This window comes from Gymnodraco acuticeps, unplaced genomic scaffold (assembly GCF_902827175.1).
Source record: "Gymnodraco acuticeps unplaced genomic scaffold, fGymAcu1.1, whole genome shotgun sequence".
NCBI classification, from domain to species: Eukaryota; Metazoa; Chordata; class Actinopteri; order Perciformes; family Bathydraconidae; genus Gymnodraco; species Gymnodraco acuticeps.
This window is the reverse complement of record NW_022992351.1, coordinates 5,786,589-5,810,414: the sequence shown is the minus strand read 5'-3', so window position 1 is coordinate 5,810,414 and position 23,826 is coordinate 5,786,589. Positions and strand designations below refer to the sequence as shown.

At 39.8% G+C, this 23,826-nt stretch overlaps 1 protein-coding gene across 2 annotated transcripts; it reads left to right on the top strand.

The window, feature by feature from the left end:
• The first annotated feature begins 12,072 nt into the window (after positions 1-12,072).
• On the top strand, positions 12,073-23,626 carry LOC117541931 (large neutral amino acids transporter small subunit 1-like). 2 transcript variants are annotated; one of them, XM_034209276.1, is made up of 11 exons: positions 12,073-12,472; positions 13,073-13,597; positions 13,723-13,848; positions 15,874-15,979; positions 16,134-16,178; positions 17,380-17,503; positions 17,616-17,719; positions 18,342-18,438; positions 18,796-18,945; positions 21,107-21,281; positions 21,554-23,626. In XM_034209276.1, exons 1-11 carry the CDS (start codon positions 12,397-12,399, stop codon positions 21,628-21,630), a joined length of 1,605 nt encoding a protein of 534 aa, XP_034065167.1. In that variant the 5' UTR covers positions 12,073-12,396; the 3' UTR covers positions 21,631-23,626. The 2 variants fall into 2 exon arrangements, with proteins under 2 accessions (XP_034065167.1, XP_034065166.1); XM_034209275.1 differs by having other exon boundaries at positions 12,401-12,620.
• Positions 23,627-23,826: the final 200 nt, after the last annotated feature.

The following is a 23,826-nucleotide window of genomic DNA, read 5'->3' as shown; positions in this document are numbered from 1 at the left end:
GCCTTATAGTTGGAATCACGTGACTAGAAATTATGCAAGCTCCTCCCATTTCTCATTGCCTGGTAAGTAAACATTTTTACAAAAAAACGTTTTTTGCTTGTCAAAGTACATTTTCTATGTCAGCTATATCGGCTGTCATGTCAACAAAAAAAAATCCAGGTTTAAACACATATATTGTATATGTTGATGTGTTGGCTGCGTATTAAACCATGTGAATCATTAAGCTAAAGATGACTCTGAATTTTAATGCTAGGCTATTTTTTCTAAAATGGTGGCTATGGGGTAGAGTGAACCATGGGCCTTGGGGTAAGTTGAGCCAGTTTTTCAATGGAGAAATGAATGAAAGTAGGCCAAGTTGATAATAAGAGCTCATTGTAGGCTACATTTAAAGTTGCATTTACCCTGTCTTTGATTGGTAAGATGTATGAAATTGTATCACCATGTGTATGATTACTTTTCCTTTTAACATGTTAAAAAAAAATCAATCAATTCAATCGAATTTATATAAATAATATTTGAAAAACTAAGCTTGTATTTGGTTTGTTATTTATTGTTTATAGTTACCTTTAAGATGTGTTGTAGGTATGCCCAGGTTTGAACAGGTATGCCCAGGTTTAAACCGTGGTTCAATTTACCCCCTGACCTGGATCAACTTACCGCTACACTGGGGCAAGTTGAGCCACAAGACCACTTTTTTTTAGAAGTAATATTTTCACTGCTCTTGATAAAATATGAATTCTTATCATTGCCATTGATAGGAGACATCCTGAATTATAGGTGTGTGCTTTAATTTGACTATGTGTCATTTCTCCTTGCTTAGAGGACAGGATATTGGCAGGGGAAAATCAGGGTCATCTGTCAGGGTACAACTCAAGCAGAACACCTGAGCTCCAGGTTTCCTCGACACACACAAACACACTTGAGTGGCCAGATTTGTGATACACTATAAGGAGGATGGATGGGGGAGCAGGAAGTGGGAGTTTGCAGTAGAGGATGCAGAGAATGCAGCAATAATCCATTGCTGCATTCTCTGCATCCTCTACTCTACTGTATCTACAGTTACATGTCTTATAGCATTTTCCAGTCCATCTCAGTGACAGTTTATCAAGGAGGATTTACTTAAGACCCTATGGGCTAAATATATTTTTGGAATCAGAGGGCGTTTGATCCGTCTTATCAGATGGGCTCTGATGCCTAATGTCATTAGCTATTTACTGTGGCATCAGCGGAAGATGACACAAACACAAGTGGAGCATCAGCTCACGGGCAGAATAACTGCAGAGAGGATGGAGTCTCAGTTTCAGTTTATGTTGTACAGGTGATAGAATTCAGCATTATTTGACCACTCCTGCCCATAACCAGGAACAGTGAAGGCTGCTCTTTTGCTTTGAGCATAACCATACATTGTTGCAGCACTGAGTGCATACAGAAAACTGCAGTAAGTGAGCACATCATTTAATTGTGCTCACTTTTTGAAGTTAGTTTCAAGGTCTCCTAATGGCTTTGTAGCCACAGAGATGCCAGAAATGAAGACTGAACCTGCAGCACTTAATTGTGTCCCTGTCTACAGCCTCTGCAAATGTGTGTTATTTTACTGAAAAGGAAAACCATTTACAGTTTGTGAATTATATACTGAGTCACTGTTTGAATAGACAAAAATCACTTGACCAGCCACAGAGTAGTTGAGAGGTTCAAGTGGATGTGAACTCAAATGCACCACAAGGGTCTACGAGGGATGGAGAGAATTAAATGAAAAACTAAAATACAAATACAAATATACAGGATAAAAAGATATGGAGGCAAAGAAGAAAGAGCAGCAGGGAGGTAAGTAAACCCAACTTTCAACATCATCCTCATCACGGGGAAATGCAGTACGTTTGAGTAGAGGAGACCTAATGAAAAGACTGATGAAAAGAAATATGAAACCAAGAGGAATGTGGGCGAGTGATTGAAACCGGGGGTGGTTGATATTTGAAGAGTGGAGAAACGGTCAATTGGCCCTGTGCAATAGGAGAATAAAAGGAGGGAGAGGACATTGAGAAGATGCAAACCTAAAAAAAAGGGGAAATGGGACAGTGAGGTTTAAGATGGCAGAGAGTGGGATTTAAAATCTTTCGGTAAGCCTAATGGGAATAATGATGGAAACATGTATTAAAAAATTACATGCACTGTAGTTGATAAAGCTGCAAGATAATGAAAAACAGAAAATAAATAGCAAGGCAAAAAAACAAAACATGAAAGCAATCTGACTTTCCGTGAATACAAAATGTTTTAATGGTCACTGGTGGCCATGTTTTGCTGATATGTTTGTTTCACAGAGATGTCATCATGTGATCACTGCCAGATGTCCATAGTCACTTCCTGTTCATCTACCTATGTATTATACTCATTGGTAAGGACTTTGAGGGTTTTATATTACACTCACCTGACACCTGAATTCTGCATTTAACATGACTCACAAAACAATATATTATAAATATTGCACTTAAATATCCCTTTTGTAGCACTCCGCATATTAAAAATGATGTCAAAGCTCTGTTTTGATAAATGTTTTCTTTTTGTAGGGAGCAACTAATTCTTTATTTCATTTGTAAACATAATAACTCCCCAGATAGAGATTTAAGATGTCGTTTTTGAGGTATAGTGATGATTATGACACACTGCTGTAGTTTAGTGTGTCATAATCAAGTCCAATCCCCAACAGTAAAATGGCATATACATAATGGGATTAGCTGTACCATACCATAGGTGTTTTCTTTACTGAATAATTGTTCTACCATAAATCGGTTATTTTACTTAAATCCAGGTTTGAATTCTTCCTCCACCTTTGGTTACAACAATCTATTTTTAAACTCTGCGTCTGAAAGTATTTAATTAATACCGGCCAAATTTTAACACATTGTTGTCTTGCAGCAGATACTGAAGGAGATGGAGCACAAACTACCAAGACTTGTACATTTACGGATTTTTCACAGAGCAGATCGATCCTTAGAGCCTTCCTATAAGACGCTGACTATCTCAGAGATGCTTAAAAAAGAAAAACCCCAACCCAGTTTATTCCTCTGTGTGGGCCATCTTTCCTATCTGTCATAACTGTGCAAGCAGTAATTAATGTGCCACCATGCTGATGCAACACATTGGGTGTAGTTATCATATCAGTTCAAATCATGACAGCAATATATTTTTTAATATACAATGCAGTCACACCACTTATTTATTCCAAAACACTTTTAGTGTATCATAATGTTCCTGTCTGACAAATTGGCCTTTCATAAATTAATGTGTAATAATTAAAATATTTCAGGCAGAATTTCAATGGTAGAGTGGAGCTAATTTGATCAGAATAAACATCATTGTTATAAACATTTGCGTTACTTGAACAAACTACAGCATTACATTCTTACACAATAAAATATGAGAAATACAAATCATTTGTAGTAATTAACAGTATTATTATGCAAAATGATTGCAAATAATTGCAAATGTCCCCTCTGTGGGACGACTAAAGGTATTCTGTTTCTGTATTCTGATAACTTTTTCTTAGGATTCTTGTGTACATTTTGGTGATAATACTTGTAATGTATTTGTATTTTTTTAATCTTTAATACAAAACTTTACAATGTGTTTAAAGTAAAATGGGGGCTTTAGAGAAGAGTATTCTATATTAAGATTTGGAGCTGCATCTTGCATGTTAGACATCCATCAATCCAATCCACTTTATTTCTATAGCACATTTGAAAAACAGAGGGTTTGCCAAAGTGCTTCACAACGAACATATTATTATAACAAAATATAATATTACAAGAATAGATAAAAGGCACACATAAGAATACATACAAGGCACATAAAGGCTATGGACAGACAATAAAAGCATACAAATAGGTAGAGCATATCTCAGACTGACTCGAAAGCGAGGGAAAAGAGGTGGGTCTTTAAAAGTTTGAAGAGTGGGCGACAATTTGACATGGGGTGGCAGGTCGTTCCAGAGCCTGGGGGCTACTGCTGAGAAGGCTCGGTCTCCCCTGGTCCTTTTCTTTGTTTTAGGGACTACCAGCTGCAGCTGATCAGCCGACCTCAAAGCGGTGATAGACGTGCAATCAGTACTAAATGCACTTTAATACAGGGGTATCTCCTCTTGCACTTTAGGTAACACTGATGCTCTCTTCAGGAAGGGACAGAGCAAGCTGTTCTTCCTGAGGAGGCTCAGGTCATTCAATGTGTACACAAGGCTGCTGCAGATGTTCTACCAGTCTGTGGTGGCCAGTGTGCTCTTCTTTGCCATGGTGTGCTGGGGTGGAAACACAAACACTATAGGGACACTGGCAGGCTGAACAAGCTCGTGAGGAAGGCTAGCTCTGTAGTTGGAGTACAACTGGACAATCTGGAGGAGGTGGCAGAGGGGAGGACGAGGAGGAAGCTCGACAGCATCCTAGAGAACCCCTCCCACCCACTCCATGCAGAACTAGTGAAGATGAGGAGTACGTTCAGCCACAGACTCATCCCTCCACGACACAGCACCAAGCGCCTCGGACAGTCCTTTGTGCCTGTAGCCATCATTCTGCACAACAAGGGGTCAATAATGTAAAAATAAATAATCACTGGACATAAATATACACTGTTTCCACAACCCATGTTAATATATTAGTAGTAGACCAAATATGTAGATAGATATGTCACTATATGTACAGATGTCCATTTTCACTTGTCACTTTAACTTCTCTAGGATGCTGTCGAGCTTCCTCCTCGTCCTCCCCTCTGCCACCTCCTCCAGATTGTCCAGTACTTTCGTACTTCATAATTTATATGACCAAATATGTATATATGCTGACAGTTATTTTACTCTTATTTTTACTCATCTCATAGTCTTTTATTATTATTATTATCATTATTATTTTAATTTTTTTTCTTGATTTTATTTTTGATTAGATTAATCTGTGTGAATCTGTGCTGTCCTGTTTTTCACGCTTACCCTGTTGCTGCTTGTACACCTGAATGTCCCCACGGGGATTAATAAAGGTCCATCTTATCTTATCTTGTATCTTCTCTTGCACTTTATATGTCGTTGCTGCTATATTGTATTACCATGTCAAAAATACTTGTGTATGCTGCTCTTGCTCTTTTCCACTTTTTGCATAACATGTATTTTGTTTTTACAATGTTTGTAAAATGTAAATTTCTTAAATGTTTTTATGTGAGGGACTGCGGATGGAAATTAGCTGAAAGCTAATTCTGGCACTGTTACGCTTGACACATTTTAATGTGTTAAGTGTTCATTTCCGTGCATTGTCCCTGTGAAATAAACGATTAAATAAATAAAAAGTAAGCCCTTGAGGGGGTGTACACCTGTAGGAGATCGGAGATGTTTTATCTGTTTATCTAATTTAAAAGCACTGTCGATTTTGACGGCAAGATTTGTGACTATGGGTTTTGCAGGGAATCAAGGTCAATGGAAGGGACATCCCCATTTGGTCCAAACACAATTGGAGTGCAGTAGTGCTGCTGAGAAATAGCGCCATCTGGTTTCCCCCGAGATAACTATACTACCTTACAGTATAGAGGCCAACCTCTGATTTCTCTCCTTCGTTTCTCCACAGAATCAGGTGATCATTAGCAATTATTAGCAGTTTCTGACCGTCTCCGAGATGGGCCTATAGTACAGGCCCACCTCGGAGATGGTCAGAATGAGGACATATAGAATGTCCTCGTCATTTTAACACTGTATGGGCCAGTGCTGGAATTGGGCCGGTACTCACCGGTACGCAGTACCGGCACTTCTGGTTCTGACCCATGGAGTACCGGCACTTCTTGCTCAGTACCGGCATGCTGGCGGTACTCCGGTACTCATGCACCGTGCCAGTACTCAACACTCTCCCGCCGTTCTTATTATACATCCATATATATATATACAGCCGCCCGGTACTCAGTAGATGCGTCATGAGGTGCCGAACGGACATTCTCATCGCTCTAACCGCTGGAGTTTCACAGCGGCTGTCAGCTGTTTACTCCTGTCATTCAAACAGAACGTGCTGGAGAGGGGGCGGGGCTTATCTTCTCCATGTAAATACTGTGGTGGAAACGACTATGTCAAAATTAACCTATTTGACCGTGATTTAATAGTAATACACGTTTCAAAATAATAATAATAATAATAATGCCGAAGTAACAACATACTGAAAACTGTTAGTAAAACCATGTTTTAATGCTTTACAATTTACATACCTAGATGCACGTGTGTTGTGTTTATGCAGTGCAACTCCCACCCAGTGGGTGGCTATGTAGAGTGATAGAACAGAGCAGGCACGCCCCCGAGAGAAGGAAAGCAAGTCACGTCACAAATTAGCATTTCTAAAATGTTAGCGTGGATTAATAAAAGTGCAAAAAGACAGCGGTTGTCGCCGGAAGAAACTTCAAATACAGAGAATGCTGTGCCTGTGTTGGAAATTGTGTCTGATGGGGAGCTTTCTTTGGTTGATCCTCCTGCTCCAAGTTCTAGTGCATTAGCATTAGCACTAGCTCCGCCGCCTCCTCCAGAGCCTCTAACGTTAGCTGCTGCTGGCGCAACTGCCACCACCAACACCGGGCAAAGCGATGCACCTGACTGCTGGACAACGGACCAGGTGCAATATTTTTGCAAGACCAATGCATGGCTCCTTCTTAAAGATAAGAAGCTAGGATGTCGGATATGCAGAGATGTCAAATCTTTGGGAATACACACTGGACAAGGACTGAAACTGTCAACTGAATGGGGTGAGTGTGCAGTGTCTCATTTCGGTGTTGACAAGGGCAAACAACAAGCTAGCTTGAGAAAAAAAATCAAAGAACATAAAGAATCACAAGCCCATGTAAAAGCTGCTGACATCCTTACATCTGCTTCACGTGAAACTATTCAACATCAAGTGCAGTCTATGCATACATCTGAATTAGACACCACTATCAGAGTTTTTCGAACGGCATATAAAATTGGCAAACATAGCCGGCCATTCACAGACATGCCAATTGATTTGAATGTACAGAAACTGAATGGGCTGAACGTGGGCAGGGTTTTGCACTCCAATAAAACCTGTGGCGAAATCATCGACCACATAGCTCATGAGCTGAAGAAAAAAATGGCAAAAGACATTACAGAAAACCAAAGAAAACTCTGTGTTTTGGTCGATGAATCTACCACTATTAGTGGTAAAACGGTGCTTGTTGTGTGTCTACGCTCAGCATTAGCTGATGCTGAGCCCGAAACGTTTTTTTGGGAGCTGATCGAGTTGGATGGAACAACGGCTGATGACATCACAAAGGCGTTAATGGAGTGTCTTGGAAGAGATTTTAACGAGGACTTTTTAGGTCAGTGTTTCGTTTCTTTTGCATGTGATGGGGCTTCAGTCATGCTAGGGAAGAGAACAGGCGTTGCTACCCAGTTGTGTAGTAAATTCCCAAGCCTGTTTGTGTGGCACTGCTCCAATCATCGTCTAGAGCTGGCAGTTGGGGATGTGGTCAAGGAGGTCTCAGGGCTCAATCATTTCCAGATCTTTTTTGACAAACTCTATTCCTTGTTCCCTGCCTCCCCCAAAAATCAGAGGCAGTTAGCGCAGTGTGCGCAAGCAGTCGGACAGCGTCTCCTGGTGATAGGGCGTGTTTTGTCCATCCGCTGGGTGGCTTCAAGTGAAAGGAGCGTCAGAGCAGTCTGGGAAAACTACCGAGTGCTTCATGATCACTTCACAAATGCTGCAAACGACACGAGCAGGGATTCCAGAGACAGAGCAAAGTACAAGGGCCTGGATGATGTGCTCACATCTGCAACGTTTGTCAGCAATCTGGGACTGATGTACGATGCGCTCACAGAGCTCAGCGACCTCTCTCGGCAACTCCAAAAAAGAGAGATGACACTGCCTACAGCAGATAGGCTCTTAACTCGAGAAATACGAGTTTTTGAATCCATGGTCACCATGCCTGGCCCACACATGACTACAGTTCATACAGCTCTAGCTGAGAAGTCCTTCAAGGGTGTTGCCCTGCGTGAGAATGGCAGGCTTGTACAGATTCATGCAGGTCAGTTTTTCCGCAGTATGGTAGACACAGACACAGAATGACTTCCACAACCTCCTCTCATGTCAGCACAAGAGAAATCCCATTACATGGCCGGGAGGCCCGGGACAATCAGCTAATCCAGGACATGAAAGTTATCCATCCTGGAAGTTGGCCTGAAGAGGAGTTAGACGTACAGTATGGGGACGTAGAGGTGCTACGTTTGTGCGAAGTGCTGAAAGTGGACAGAAGAGAGACTGTTCAGGGCTTTCGCAAATACAAGGAAACCAGGGCATCCCGTACACCTGCTGCCATGGAGCCTCTACTGAAAGCAGTCCGAACCATCGCTGTCTCCACTAGTGAGTGTGAGCGGGCATTCAGCTGCATGAACGATATCCTTACTGCAAAAAGGAATGCTCTCTCTGTCAGCCGACTGTCCAGCCTGGTTTTCATTAAATGTAATGGACCATCACTAGGACAGTTCAATCCGGAACAGTATGTGAGGTCCTGGCTGGCAAAGGGAAGGAGAAGTGCTGATGAAAGAGCCTGTCCAGCTCCAGCCCCTGATACTGATGTCCCCAAGGCCTTCTGGAGCCTTTTCTAACAATGTGAAGTATATTGCAAAGCAGCTCACCCAGTGAGAAGACTTTTGGCATAATGTGCCGATTTGTACAGATCCTGGAGATAGAAGGACTTCAGACCAACCAGGGAGTTATCTGATCAGCTTGGTGTTCAATGTAACTCTTTACCATGGCTCAGACTTTGTTACTTGCAGTTACAGTTTCTCATTTTAGATTGTGCAAATGTTGCATTTGTTTTTACATGTTCTTTGTTCATGCTCTTTATCATTTTTCTGAGTTGGAAAGTTAGATTGCATCATAGTTTACTTTATACATATTTGTATTCTTCAGTGGTGAAGTATATTGCAAAGCAGCTCAGCCATGTGAGAAGACTTTTGGCACTTTTTCGTTTTTCGTTTTCTGAGTTGAAAAGTTAGATTGCATTCAAAATGTACAGAAATACTTAATTTTGTTAAAGCTTTTTATAAAAAATGCTTCTGACCAGAGCTTTGTTTCCTTGTCATTAATGTTGAACACCACCAGAGGGGCTCTCACCTGAAAGGTCTCTGCTTCATGTGTCTTCAGCAGAAGATCTAGACTTTGATTGCTATATTTTCAGTTAATATTGACCTTACTGAGCTTTAGCCATATCCGCTGCCTATCATAAAAAATGTTAAGTACAGTGAACCTTTCTAAAATATACAGTAGTAAAGAGACAAACCCACCAGCATTATAGTAGCCAAATTCTTGTTTATGGGCTGTATATATAAAATTGACTTGAAAAAGTTGCTGATTTTAGAGTACTGGCACCTTTTTCATTCCAATTCAAGCACTGGTATGGGCCTCATACAGTGTTAAAATGACGAGGACATCACACACGACCTCTCGGATGAGCTTCCGCCCCCAAAGATAAGAAACATTGATGCAAATCTTATTTCTTGCACGGCTGTTGTGAGACAATAACTTGTATCCTCAATGCATAACATGCATTTTCATTTCCTTCGTCTATTGTTTTTAAATGACTTACGAAATGTATTTAGAAAGCTTAGAAATATACTTATTACCTTAAGAATATTTGTATTTACTCCCTGTTGTTTATTCTCTCAAATTCGTTCACATCTTGCCTGTTTATGCACTTGTTGACGACAACAAAGTTCGACTAACAATGAATTATCTGGAATTTGCAATGCTTTTCTAGTTACTCACAGGTGTAAACTATACAGCTGCACGCTAATTGCTATCATCACAGGCTGACTTTATGTGTAAATCTAGAAGTGATATCAGTCAGGATCAAATCCTATGTGTAGCAACGTTATGCATTTTACCGATGCTGACAAACTACTGCGTGTATCAGCGCTGGCGTGTATCAACTAATCATTGATATAATATAATTACTTAGTATTTCTGGTGGTCATTTTTTGACTGCTGTGTCTTTAAATCCCCCATGATCCTTCGCGGTTTTTGTTGGAACGTTGTGATTTAAAAACTAGCTGCTTATAAACTCAATAATTGTATGCGACAACTACCTGCAGCATTTTACAAGAGTATAATTATTACATACATTATAGATCCAGTTCCAAATATAGTGACACCGTGACTGTAAGTACCTGATATGTGTCGTCCTACTTATTCTTCCCGCCCCCCTTTTGCATTCGGGCATTCAGAAGGCTTGCTATCTGGGCTACTAGCTGGGAACTTGTTTCTCCACTTCGCCCAGGGGAAAGTCCCCGGACATATGGCAGAGAGTGTCCTGGTTGAAATCAGTATCGGCTTGCGCTTACCGTTCATTAGCTGAGACGTTCTCGCGAACAGAGCTTGGTGATCGCGAGCCGACTTTGTCAGCGTTACTAGTAATGCAAGTGAGCTGAAACTCACGCGGAAACAGAACGGGGCTCATTCTCGGAATGTCACATCTTTTCAGATTTTCACCTCTGAAAGACAGTGAATATAAGTACAAAAGTATAAGCATGCAAATAAGCATGCACATATACTTAATGTGTAAGTAAAATAACTACGCTAATTGGCCCTTTTCAAAAATAATATATTACGTGTTGTTTATTATTCAAATCATTAATCAAAGTAACGAAAGGTATTACAAAAATATAGTGGAGTAAAGTTACACAATTGATCTATTTTAATGTTCTTAGTTACTTTATACCACTGCATTTTTTACAACAATTTTAGATAATCATAGACTTCAAGTAGCCTATATAAGGCTAGAATTCCCATACAACCCATAATGTAATTTTAAACAGGGGCAATCATAACAACTTTAAGATTTCTATCATTTATTTGGAAATGACTTAAATCAATAATTACTTATAGGCTTACTAATGGCATTGCATTGATCTACAACCTAATTACAACTGGGTCTCTAGAAAACATTCACAAAATGATACAACGCAAACCCAATTTTTTTGAGTTTGAGAAATATTTGTATTTATACATAGACTTACTATTCTCCCTGTTGTGTATTACTGTAGTTTATATGTTGTAGTTTATGTAGTAGGATATTATGTAGTTGTGCATCGCCTTTAGTTTATATTTTAGGTTTATATATTAGGTTTAAATACCACAAGATGAATCCCTATAGTTCCAGAAACAAGTTTCCAACTTGAAACGTGTTTTTAGGTCGCCATCCAGTGGTTGAATATGTGACGTGCAGCCCAAGACAAGTGCCTGACATACATGTAGGGAAATTCACCTGACATTTTGCACTAAAACCTTAAATCTCTCAAAAGATGTCACAATCTTCTTCATCCTTTTTTTGTGAAGTGCTCCAAATATTATTTATTTTATCAATTGCTTGAACATTTTAACAGATCAAATCAAATATTAGAAGCTGAAGTGAAATAGTTATATTTCTATGTCTAATTGTTTAAATTAATCACTGCCCAAATTGCCCATCAAGATTTACCTCTTGAACAGACTTTTCTATACAGACCAGAATGTGACAGCATTGTAAATGAGATTTTATCTCAATGCTTTTTATCTGGTTAAATAAAAATAAAAATAAACAATTATGAAGCAGTATTGGTACACTTTCTTTGTTGTGCTGAGTAGGTTTGGACCTCTTTGAACACCTGGTGTCAATTTCACAATTCCACAATATGGTGGAAAAATCATCAGGTGATAGAGCGTCATTTGCCTTATCATCATTACTCAGCGTTGTCTGTCCTGAACATGGCCAGTGGGTATCCATTTTCTCTCTGGTGTTACCTTTCTGCACAACAGGGAGAACAAAGACACTATTTTCCCATGTTGACACCACTAGAGGGAGCGCCGGATCTACAGCATCCTGACTAATGCATTCTGACATGAGAACACAGACACAGGCACACATGGACATAGTGTTTACTACTGGATTAGCAGCAAACAAAAAGCTTACAGCATCACATGGTGGCCCCTCCAAATGGAGCCTGCCAGTAACCTACTTCCCCCTCTGAGCTATCCCATCATCCATTTGGAGTGGGCGTACTGTATAGGCTCAGGCAGCAGCAGCATCACAAAGGTTCAGCTCCTCCCTGCTGTATCCTGGAGACACAGAAGGAGGGAGGGAGAGGATCAGGGTCAGATGAATACCAGTGTGAGTGTGACGAAGGCAGCAAATGAAGAGGAGACTGTGTGTACCTGTGTGTGAGAGAGGACGAATCAGGGAGGGCTAGAGAGAGAGAGTTGGAGTGGGGTGGGGGGCATTGTGTGTGTGAAGGAGACAGAGAGGAAACCCAGACAGGAGGAGGAAGAGGACCTTAGAGGGAGGAAGGAAAAGGGGGGCACGAGGGAAAAAGACAAGACAAGAGGACCCAGATTAAGAAGGAAGATGGCTGAGCCGGAGCTGAAATCCAGGAGCAGCCGAGAGAGCGTTGCCAAGGCAGCGAGCCAGGAGAAGATAGGGGGTAGGTAGTGCATGCTCACACTCCTGTAGATACCACATGGTGCAGGGCGGCATTATGCCGCCATGCACCCTGATGCAAAAGTACCTTCAGATTGATGTGGCTATAGAGATGCATCAGGGTGATTTGGGTGTCTATGTGATGGTGAAAGGTGAGATAATGTGAGACGTTGTACACATATATACAGCTACTGTTTCCTGTCCTTTAATGAAAGTCTAAACACAATAAACTGCTTTTGGGTGTGTCTACCAGAACAGAGGGAGAGGTGAATAACGGCAATCACCTCAGCCAACAGGTTTTTTAACCTGTTTTTCAACAGTTCATGCCAGCAATGCACCCAAATTATTAAACAACAATGCCATATGCTTTGCTGCTTGACACATAAAGGAAATATTTCTGTTTTGTTTTTGTTTTCATATATGTTTGGTATTTCATTCTCCTAAATGTAACTGCTTAAAATATCTATATAAGAAATATTTCAAATAATACTTTTTCACTTTGATCATTCTCTTTCTTTTGTGATCTCTGGCAAAACTAAATGTTCATACCTCAGATGGGAAACTCTTGTCTGAACTTCTGGTTCTGCTGTCCTCTCTCCTCCAGCAGTTGAATCAGAACCAGACCAAGATGGTCTTATTGTGGAGCATCCAGCGTCTCCAACTACCCCCATGGTCCCTTCTCCCACTAGCCCTGCGAAAGACTCTGCCAAAGGGGAGAAGATCGTGCTCAAACGCAGCATCACCCTCTTCAATGGAGTGGGGATGATCATAGGCACCATCATCGGCTCTGGCATTTTCATCACTCCAACAGGCGTGGTCAAAGAGACCGGCTCAGCGGGGCTCTCCCTGATCGTCTGGTCTGTCTGTGGGGTGATCTCCACCATGGGCGCCCTGTGCTATGCCGAGCTGGGCACCACCATCACCAAGTCTGGGGGAGACTACACTTACATCCTGGAGGTGTACGGAGAACTGGCGGCTTTTCTTAAGCTGTGGGTGGAGATGCTCATCATCCGGCCCTCGTCCCAGTATGTGGTGTCGCTGGTGTTCGCCACCTACCTGCTGAAACCTCTGTACCCAAACTGCCCCGTGCCTGATAGTGCCGCCAAGCTCCTCGCCTGCTTGTGTCTAAGTGAGTGGGGGTTGCTGGCCTTTAATGTTCTAATTTTTATTTTATTTACAGATGACACATTCACATATTTTACTTTATTCCAGCTGTCTATTCCCCTAATGCCTTACTTGTATGTTTTTCTTTAGCCTCCCTGACGTTTGTAAACTGCATCAGTGTGAGAGCGGCTACCAAGGTGCAGGACTTGTTCACAGCCTCCAAACTGCTAGCCTTGATCATCATCATCCTCTTTGGCTTCATCCAGATTTCAACAGGTGAGTCCTACTTGGTCAAAGTCTACTAGACAGAAACACAGATGTTTAATGTGTCAAATGTTTCTTAAATAAAGATGTCAGGTCCATAAACCTGTGCTGTATATAGCATTCTGTGGCCATATACAAAACACACCTACAACAACAGCAGCGTTACATTACAAACTCATTCTATAACTTAAGTTGAAATTGTTTGGCAGCTGAGTTTTACATTTGAATCTTTTTCACTATTTGATATCATTTTAAATTTGAAGACTGACGTCTCGACAACGATGTTGACAAGTTGATGCTGAGTAAAATCTCCCACAAAACGTTATTGAAAACTAGCTGGCTTGGTTTCTCTTTTGTGTCAAAAAAACTAATGCTAAACACTACTAAACATAATGTGTATGTTTGATAAGGCTTCTGCCAGTATTATCATCATATTATATTAACCTTGGCCAAACAAAATACATGGGTAAACCCTTTTTTGAAACTGTTTTTCACACTCCAAACCATCTTCAATGGTTGAATAAGTGTGTTTTTGCCACTTCCTAACAAGCATCCAATATGAAAAGTGTGTGTTCCCCAGCATGCAGCTGTACACCTTGTCTTAAACCAACTCCCACTTCTTTTTATTACCATCAATACTGTTTGTAGGTTTTACCAAAGTATAGTTAACATCCGTTATTGTCTCAGAGTTTATTGGCGCTGCTGAAACCGAGGTTTATTTCTTTTGTCTCTAATGATCAACAAATTGTTGACTGACACTAATGAGCTCGACAGAGCAGACTGCCCTCCTTTCAGTTTGTTAGCACATCAGTTGCTGAGTCCGAACACAAGGCCTTCTGTCTGCAGCATGATGAGTCTGAGCAAGTGTGCAGCCAAGAAAATGTGTGTGCGTGGGTGTACTTTGAAGTTGAACGCTGATGAGCGTAGTTAATTTAATAAATATCTTGTCTGTACAATGTGAATACAGACAATTAGTAACACAACATTCTAAAAATATATATCCTCATGTAACAGAAATATTGGACGTTTTAGAAACATTAATGCTGCAAAAAAGAGGCAAGTGCTCTGATGAATGCAGTCAGTCATTGTCCTTCTCAATTTGAGCTGAATCTTCCATACCATAGCCCTAAACATGGAGGCTGTTGTGGAGCATTGCAAATCCATCTCGAACAGCAACAGATAGATGTGCTTTTCAAAACTGAGATAGCAAAGTAACTCTAGCTCCAGTCACGACATTCAAAATAAAACCGCGTGGCAATCGTCTGCTCCGTTTTCCATCTGCTGCCCCCCACTCTCTGCCTTTTTTTCCTTCAAGGCCACACCCACTCACATTGTGCTCCACACAGCGTTGCCATGGAAACTAGGCGGCGAAGCTTGCCGGCTTTCAGAGCACGGGAGGGAAGGACAGAGTGAAAAAATAATGTGTGTTTAATAGGCCACCCATAGTCATTACCATCTGAAAGCGACAGGTAGAGGAGATAACCATGCGATACCCACACGCACACGCACACACACACACACACACACACACACACACACACACGCACACGCACACACAGTACATCAAAGCAGATGTTCAAACCTGGAGGCAAGTGTTCCAAACTGCCTAGTTGAAAATGTCAAGCCTGTCAAAGGGCAGGCAGCTACAGCCTGGCCTTCATGCACGAATGAAATGAAGAAGCAGCAGCAGCCATGAGTAAGAATCCATTAAATGTCTATGAAGTCACACAGTTAGTTCATGAACGTATGCTGCAAATATAGAGAGAGTGACAGAGTTATGTTTCCCTTTCAGTTGTTTTAGATTCCTGTAATTCCTTTTCTGTGTGTGTGTGTGTGTGTGTGTGTGTGTGTGTGTGTGTGTGTGTGTGTGTGTGTGTGTGTGTGTGGTGTGTGTGTGTGTGTGTGTGGTGTGTGTGTGTGTGTGTGTGTGTGTGTGTGTGTGTGTGTGTGTGTGTGTGTGTGTGTGTGTGTGTGTGTGTGTGTGTGTGTGTGTGTGTGTGTGTGTGTGTGTGTGTGTGTGTGTGTGTGTGTGTGTAGGTGATGTGCCATACCTGACACTAGAGAAGTCATTTGAAGGCAGTAAACTAGGAGTGGACAACATTGTCTTGGCTCTGTACAGCGGTCTCTTTGCTTTTGGAGGCTGGTAAGGCATTTGCGACCTATTTCAAAATGTTTTACAGACTGGAAATAGTCAAGATTTATTTGCAGCAACTGTATACGGTGCAATACAGATTACAGTTATTCCAGTCTTTATCTAATCGCTGACATATTGTTGAACTCTTTGTATTTGTTTTTAGGAACTACCTGAATTACGTGACAGAGGAGATGATCGATCCAGAGAAGTAACATAAATGTTATGACGGTTGTTTTGAGCATTGTACATGCCAACCACATGACTTCCCTTATCCGTTACTGAGCTTGTTTACCATCAGTTGACTGCATGGAGATACAGTGTTCAAAATGAGTTTTTGTTGCAATCCAAAAGCAGCCTCAAAAACACATTTAGAGCTGAATAAACACATTTAAGTTGTAGTTTTGGATTGCATCAGAGTATTTAGATGTTCCAGTTGTTATGTATTGTGTTAAGTAATCTAGAACAGTGTTTTTCAAAGTGGGGGCCCCGACCCCCCGGGGGGCCGCCAGGGGGCGCCAGGGGGGTCACGCAAAGTTTGGGGAATTTTTTTATTTGTTAGATGTTATTAATAACTGCATATCTATCAATCTATGTGTCCTTTGATGCCTTTTAATATTTTTTATTTATTCATATTTTATTTTATTTTTTTGTTTTTAAATCACACGACCGCCCTTCAAGCCAATCAGAATCGAGCTGCCGCTACTGAGAGTGAAACTGAATCTGTATCAGTATCAGTATCTGCTCAGCTTTTGGAGCAAGTGAGAGCTAGTGAATATTTCACTCTGCAGCTGGATGAGAGCACGGATGTAGCAAATATTGTTGTTTATATATATGAATATAAATATGTTTATTGTTAATATTACTGTTGAATATTATATATAATATTATTAAGGCATAAGTAGCTTTCAAAAATGCTAAAAATATATGTTAATTGTTCATGTTCAAGATTATATAATATTATAAAGACAGAAATCACTTTAAAAATGCTTTAAAAATATGTTTACTGTTGATATTACTGTTTAATATTGTGGTAAGAATATTTATAACAGAAGACACAATGAATGTAATGAATGACAAACAAAAGATGAATACAAAAAATGTTTAGAACAATAACTGATTATTAATTATTAATACAAATATATATTAAGAAAATGTATTAAGCTGTATGATTAATTTGTCATATTTTCCATCATAATGTACTCATCATTTAAAAAAAATTGCAACAGGGGGGTCCCCGCCAGAGGATAATGCCATATGGCATGGCAAAAGTTTGGGAACCCCTGATCTAGAACACTGACTGTTGTAAAATAAAACATATTAATTACTATGGTCACATTTGCCAAACAATTCGACATAATTCAAAATATAAGAGATTGTTCCTCAAATTACCTATTGACCTTTCCCCCCAGGAACTTGCCCTTGTCCATCATCATATCGATGCCTATAGTGACGGTGGTGTACGTTCTGACCAACCTGGCCTACTTCACCACCATCTCCCCTGAACAAATGGTCGAGTCTGAGGCTGTTGCCGTGGTGAGAATCATGTCTCTTTCATAAAGTTCCCAAAGCAACAACTCAAAGCCACAGTTGCATCTTGTTGGTATGAGTAGTGTTTTCTCATTTATGTTGTTGTGCTTTTTGTCAGACTTTCGGGGAGTACCACCTTGGTGGGATGTCCTGGCTGATTCCTGTCTTTGTGGGACTGTCCTGCTTCGGAGCCGTTAACGGATCCCTTTTCACCTCAGCACGGTGAGTGTTTTCACAGAGAGCCGGGGTAAAGGTTAGGGTTTTCCCTTTAAGACTGCTCCTTTTCTCAGAAAAAGGAGGCGCCCCCTCACCCCCCTTAGTTTACTTGGTTAGTTTTGCTCATTTCCTGGAAGTCTTTGGGTTCATGATTATGTTATTTGATCCCATGGGACACAATAATTGAGCCAAGAATGCCGAATAGTACTGTTTGATGAAACTTCAGATTACAACAAGAAAAAGTCTGTTCCTGAAGTTTGGATAGTGAACTACTTTTAAATTCCTCATAACTTCTGTACCTCTGAACTTATTCTTTGACCAAATTCTACACATACACAATACTCTATCTATATGATCTTTTTACCAGGGAAATATGTTTTTGATTGAGCCTCCCTAGAAACTTCTTCGAGTCCCTCTGGGGACATTACATCATCTCAACAAAAGACTGCAACAGGTTAAGGCTCAATATTTGCTTTGCGGATTACATTTCAGTCGCAAATTGGTCTTTACAGGTTCAACACCCAATGTTAGAAGGATGTGCCGTTTCATATACATTGAGGATAAAACATGTTACATAGGCCAACTATTGCATCACAAAACAACCACTACAAAGCTTTCCCTCTTCCAGGTTGTTCTATGCTGGAGCTCGAGAGGGTCAGCTCCCTGCTGCTCTGGGATTGGTCCACACAGACGTCTTCACACCGGTGCCTTCCCTCATCTTCACAGTAAGACTCCTGCTACCCACAATAATTATCCCATGGTTACTCTTGTGTTTTTATCAAAGATCAAAATTTAGAAATTCTGGGTGTGAGAAACAACCTATAATGACATCCAATACGATTTAATTAAAGGTGGATCAAGCATCATTATTGTTTCTGACAGGTGTCCTCTAGTTAAATATGGTTAGTAGTTAGTTTTTTTTGTTGTTATTTGTTTTGAACACGATTATTTTAAGTTAAAACATCTGAAGTTCACAATGAAAGCATGTAGCTTATTTATATATATATATATACATTTATTTTGAGGAGCACAAGTTAAATGCATAACTAATACAATCTTGTCTTCCTTTTCCCTTGTATCAGTGTTTGCTGTCCATGATGTACGCCATCTCCAACGACATTTTCTCTGTCATCAACCTCTTCAGCTTCTTCACTTGGCTGTGTGTGGGTATGGCCATTGCCGGCATGCTCTGGCTGCGCTTTACCAAGCCCGACCTCAGAAGGCCCATCAAGGTAGAGTACCAACGTCTAAAAGGTTGTTTTGCATGTTGGTAAATGCTTGTTGCACTGGAGATTTTCAGGGGATTCTTTTTTAGAGGAATTGAGATTCACTGAGAGGTACACAAGTCAGGTAAGACCTTGGCTTTACCTCAACCTCAGCCTGTTTCTTTGTCGAAAGAAACAAAATATCTCCTGGTGTTATAGAGCATCCACTTTTCTTTCTTTTAAAGAAAGCACCATTGTTTCACTGCTCTTGTTATTATTTTGAAGAAGAACCATGCTTTGTTTTCAGAATAAGAGGGAGTGGGGTTTGGCTCTTTGTTTCTGTTTCATCATTGGAATATTACATTGGTTCTCTAGAGCCTTTCATCTTTGCTTTGAGCCTGAGCCATTTGATTTGAAGATAAACCTCTAACAAGGAATTACTATAGCTCGAAATATACTTAGTGTAGGCCTACCCAATTTTAAGTTATCCTCAAGCAGACTCGCACATTTACAATGTATAATATATAATTGCATTATAATTATTGAGGCATAAATGAATAACGATACATAATATTTTGTTGGTTATCATTTGTATTTTTTTTCTGTAGTAACAATTAACTTAAGTGTTCATATAGTTGTGTAAAGTGTTATAAATTGTACTAAGGAAGAAGTAGCATTAAATGGAAAATCTTAAGTAAGGTACCTCAAAATTGTACCAAAAAAGTACAGCACTTATGTAAATGTACTTAGTTACTTTTAACCACTGGTGTAAACTGAGGATAATTGAACACAAATGCCTCAATAAGCCAATAACTTAGATGGTTTCATCTATCATTATTGTATCACACCATCTCTTATATCTACAATACTCAGTATATAAAATGTATAGTGTTTTCTGGCTTTTAAGACATATATGCATTATTTATTTACAACTTATTGCTGTACATAACCAAAGGCATAATATTGTATGAACCAGGGACCTGCACAGGTACGGGCTATTGTTGCCGGGGCCCGTTTTGTCTGACCTGCCGCTCTGGAGAGAGTGAGAGTTGTTTTTTGTTTCTGTTTTGGCCGAATCAACATGATAAGCCCACAATTTGTATTGTAGCATCTCGCTGCGGGAAACATACCTTGTCAGCGCTGTCATCTGCCCCCAGTCATGTGACTTTGTTTACAATCCGACAGCTGAAAGCAAAGGAAAGCCCTCCGGCCTCATATGGCTATGGTGATCATACCAAATGCCTGCCTGGCTTTGGTGGCCAATCCCCGGGTCAATCTGTCCCCGGAAATGACCCCGTTTTTAAATATGGTTTTATTGATTTTGAGTTTTCTCATGGCAGTTAGACTATAGGGGACAAACTAGGGGACTTTACTTGACACCGTCGGTTATTTACAAAAAAAAACACCTAAATAAATATACTTGTTATTGTGCTTCTGTCTTTCTGTGCCTTTTACTCTGCTCCATAAACTCCCTCACCGCTCGCTCTCTTTTCTTGATCGCCCTCTCACATACGGGAGAACCCTTCACTATCCCGCTTTATTGTAGGATTTCTGCCACTTCTCTACCACTTTAGTTTGACCATCTCTGTTATTAAGTAACTTAAATAAATAAGCAATTAGATACCTTACCGTTACTGCGCTCATAAAGAATGATAAGAATTAGAATAATGCGTATTGAACTGGTTTAATTAATTAGTGAGTTTATTTAAGGTGATTAGCTAGAAGCCCTATTTTATCAGTAGGCCTATGTCTGCACAGCAGTTACAGTGGTCAAACTACATTAAAACAGAATTGTCCCCATTTTTTCTTTAATAGTTACTAACATTAGATGTTAAAAATGTGCCTGAATAACGAATTTAGCAGTTGGACATAAAAGTCAACTGAGTGTCACTTGCAATGAGAGTGTTGTGTTTTTATTTCATGAACCTTTTACATTAAAAAATGTTAGAATTTTTTTATGTTTTTTTTCGGGGGGGAGGCCCTTTTTCCAGTTTAGAGCAATAGCCTCTCCAAATGTCTGTGCACGTCTCTGGTATGAAGTCACGTTACCTTACATTTGTCAATAATACATTCTAGAAGATCAATTCTCTTAAATGTAGTCATTTTTGTCAAACATTAGTATTTTTTTCTACCCTCCTCTTGTCTAACAGGAACACATACCTACATCTGTCATATCCTCTTTTCTCAGGTGTATCTTTTCATTCCTGTGACCTTCGTTCTGGGCTGTGTCTTCATGATCTTGGTGTCCTTCTGGGCGGCTCCCTTTGAGTGCCTGATAGGCACCGGCATTATTCTCACAGGCATCCCGGCGTACCTACTGGGCTACAAGTGGAAAAAACCCCATGTGATCAGGAAGATGTCGGGTGAGTGAGAGATGTGTTTTTTGTAATACAGTCTTTGTGTATTTGTTCAGGCAAGGCTGGAGAAGCTTCCATTACTGTTTGTTGTGAAATTCATGTGAGAATATTTGCTCGAGTGCAGCTGTGGGCACTGATACATTTGTTTTGTTTGTATAATCTGTGTGAAGAACTCCAACAAAGGTGTTAATCTAATGTTTAATACAAATCTGACAATATTCAACCTGCAGTAACCTAGCAAGAGAAAACAGCTGATGTGATGAGTTGTTTCTCCTCAGAAATCTTCACCATGTTCTGTCAGAAGATCTTCATGGCTGTTCCTGAGGAGAGGGAGCAGCATGAGGCGGCTGAATAACGCTGGACACACTGAACTACATGAAGGACTGACTGTCAATATTATCATCTGAACATCCTTCATATGTTTACATTCATTCGCTTGTGATTTGGCTGAAGCAGTTTTGTTGTGAAACTTGAACTATCCAGGCAGGGAGCTGTGGAACACATTTGTAATGTGCAAGTGCAGGCTGGAAAATGACAGAGTGTTTACGTATGCTCTTATTTAGCCTTCAGAGTAAAACAACATCTTTTGATTACACTGCAAAATTGGAAAAATATATGTCAGACTCTGACATTTCCCACTTGCCTTTCCTCTAAATGTGAAAGTATTTCCTAAAATGCTAGAACAGGAATGCATTTTGCATGTTAGAAAGTGAATGGAGAGCTGAGTAAGTGTTGCAGACACATAATTTAATGCGTGCGTTTGAAGCTCCAAACAATTCACTCTGGTGGCCTAAAACTCATTTTAAAAAGACTAACAATCAAACTACACATATTTTTTGTATACAGTTATATAGACTATAAAAACTAACAAGTTAACAGTACATACTTTCTTCTAGTGGACTGTTTGCAGTAAAAAGACCTTTCCTTAGAAACGTATAACAAACAGTATACAAATAGGGTCAGGGTTGGAAGAGGAAATCATTAACAAGCATAGCACTGATTACATTATACTCATACTAATATTTGTTTTAATGATTCCAATATTTGTATGTTTTTGTATTCATTTGATAAATGAAGTCACAGCACCATGTAAAAGCGCAAGCTAAAGTGAGTTACAACTGTGTATATGTCATGTTTCCTGGAGATGTGTTGCTGTGAAGTAGGTCTGTTTGCCCGAGTCAGCGTTCTATACTGTACTGTATGTGACAATATTTGATGAAATGACTGTGGATACCAGCAGCTGTGGCATTATAAGAAACTAATGACCTGCATAGATGTCATTTTGGTTGTATTTAAAAAGCACCATTGTAGGTTTTGTGTTTTGTATTGCTTGTATCTATGATCTGTGTCAGTGCTGATATTCCATTTGTTATGTTTTATTGTTACTATAAGACCAGAATGAATGTTGCAAATTAAGTGACACCAGTTTTGCCTTTATATTTTACTGATAAATTCTTACTTTTTAACTGAATATTTGAGGTTTTCCCAAAGTTATTGAAAGCACTTTTCAAGTCTATTTAAGATGCCAGAGGAAAATATATGGAGGTTTTGTTAGTTGGGAAAAGCTTATAATAGAGATTCCACTTTAACTTCACAAAGTCTGGGTTTTGCCATTACATCTACCAAAATTGTTAATAATAATTCATTCTGATTGAAGACTCCCAACAAAAAGTTATGTGCCATTCCTCCAAAATACATTTTAGGTAAAGCTTTCGGAAATAGTCTCCAACATTTTAATTGACAGATACAATGTGGTGTTTCTCCTCAAAGATCATTGTGTTAGTAAATGGAATTTGGAGCAAGGCAGCACAACAAAGTGGACATATATCAATTGAAATAAAAAAAATACCACCATGGATATACATCATCATACATAAAGGTAGAAGGAAGAACGTGTAGACTGCTAGAGCTAAAGAAAAGTTGATGGGAAAGTTTATTGAACATTTGGGAACATGATGCACCTTTTCCACTACACAATTTATCAATGTTTAACTGTTAGATAGCTATGAGCACAACAGTAAACAGCACAATAGTTAAATAATTAATTATGTATGTGCCCTTTATTACAATCTATGAAACACATATTTTATCATTGATTGAATGAAAAAATTGTTTATAAAGACCACATCATATATTTCATGTCATGCAAAACATACTGTATCCCGACGTACAAAGTGGTACTCTTTGTATAAGTAAATAAGTCCTTTAAATGTATAAACCTAATGCAAATGTTATGGAGAAAAGACTAGTGTAGCACATTTTGTATCTAAAAAATGTCATTTGTTGCGAGTGTTGTATGTCAGTGACCTTGGCGGGTGCCTGTAACAATAAAAATATTTTTGTTCAAAGTTGTTGGTGTTTTGTTGAGCTGAAATGAAAGTTTCCTAAGAAGGTTCTTCACTGTTGCGTAAATGAAGAGCCCTTATAAACTTGCATCAGTTAACAACAAGGCCAGCCCCAGCCCAGAACTATAGGTTACTTACGTAACCCCAGTTCTCAGAGTAACATGAAGTGAGATGTCTCACTATGGGATGCGCCTCAACGCGTATGC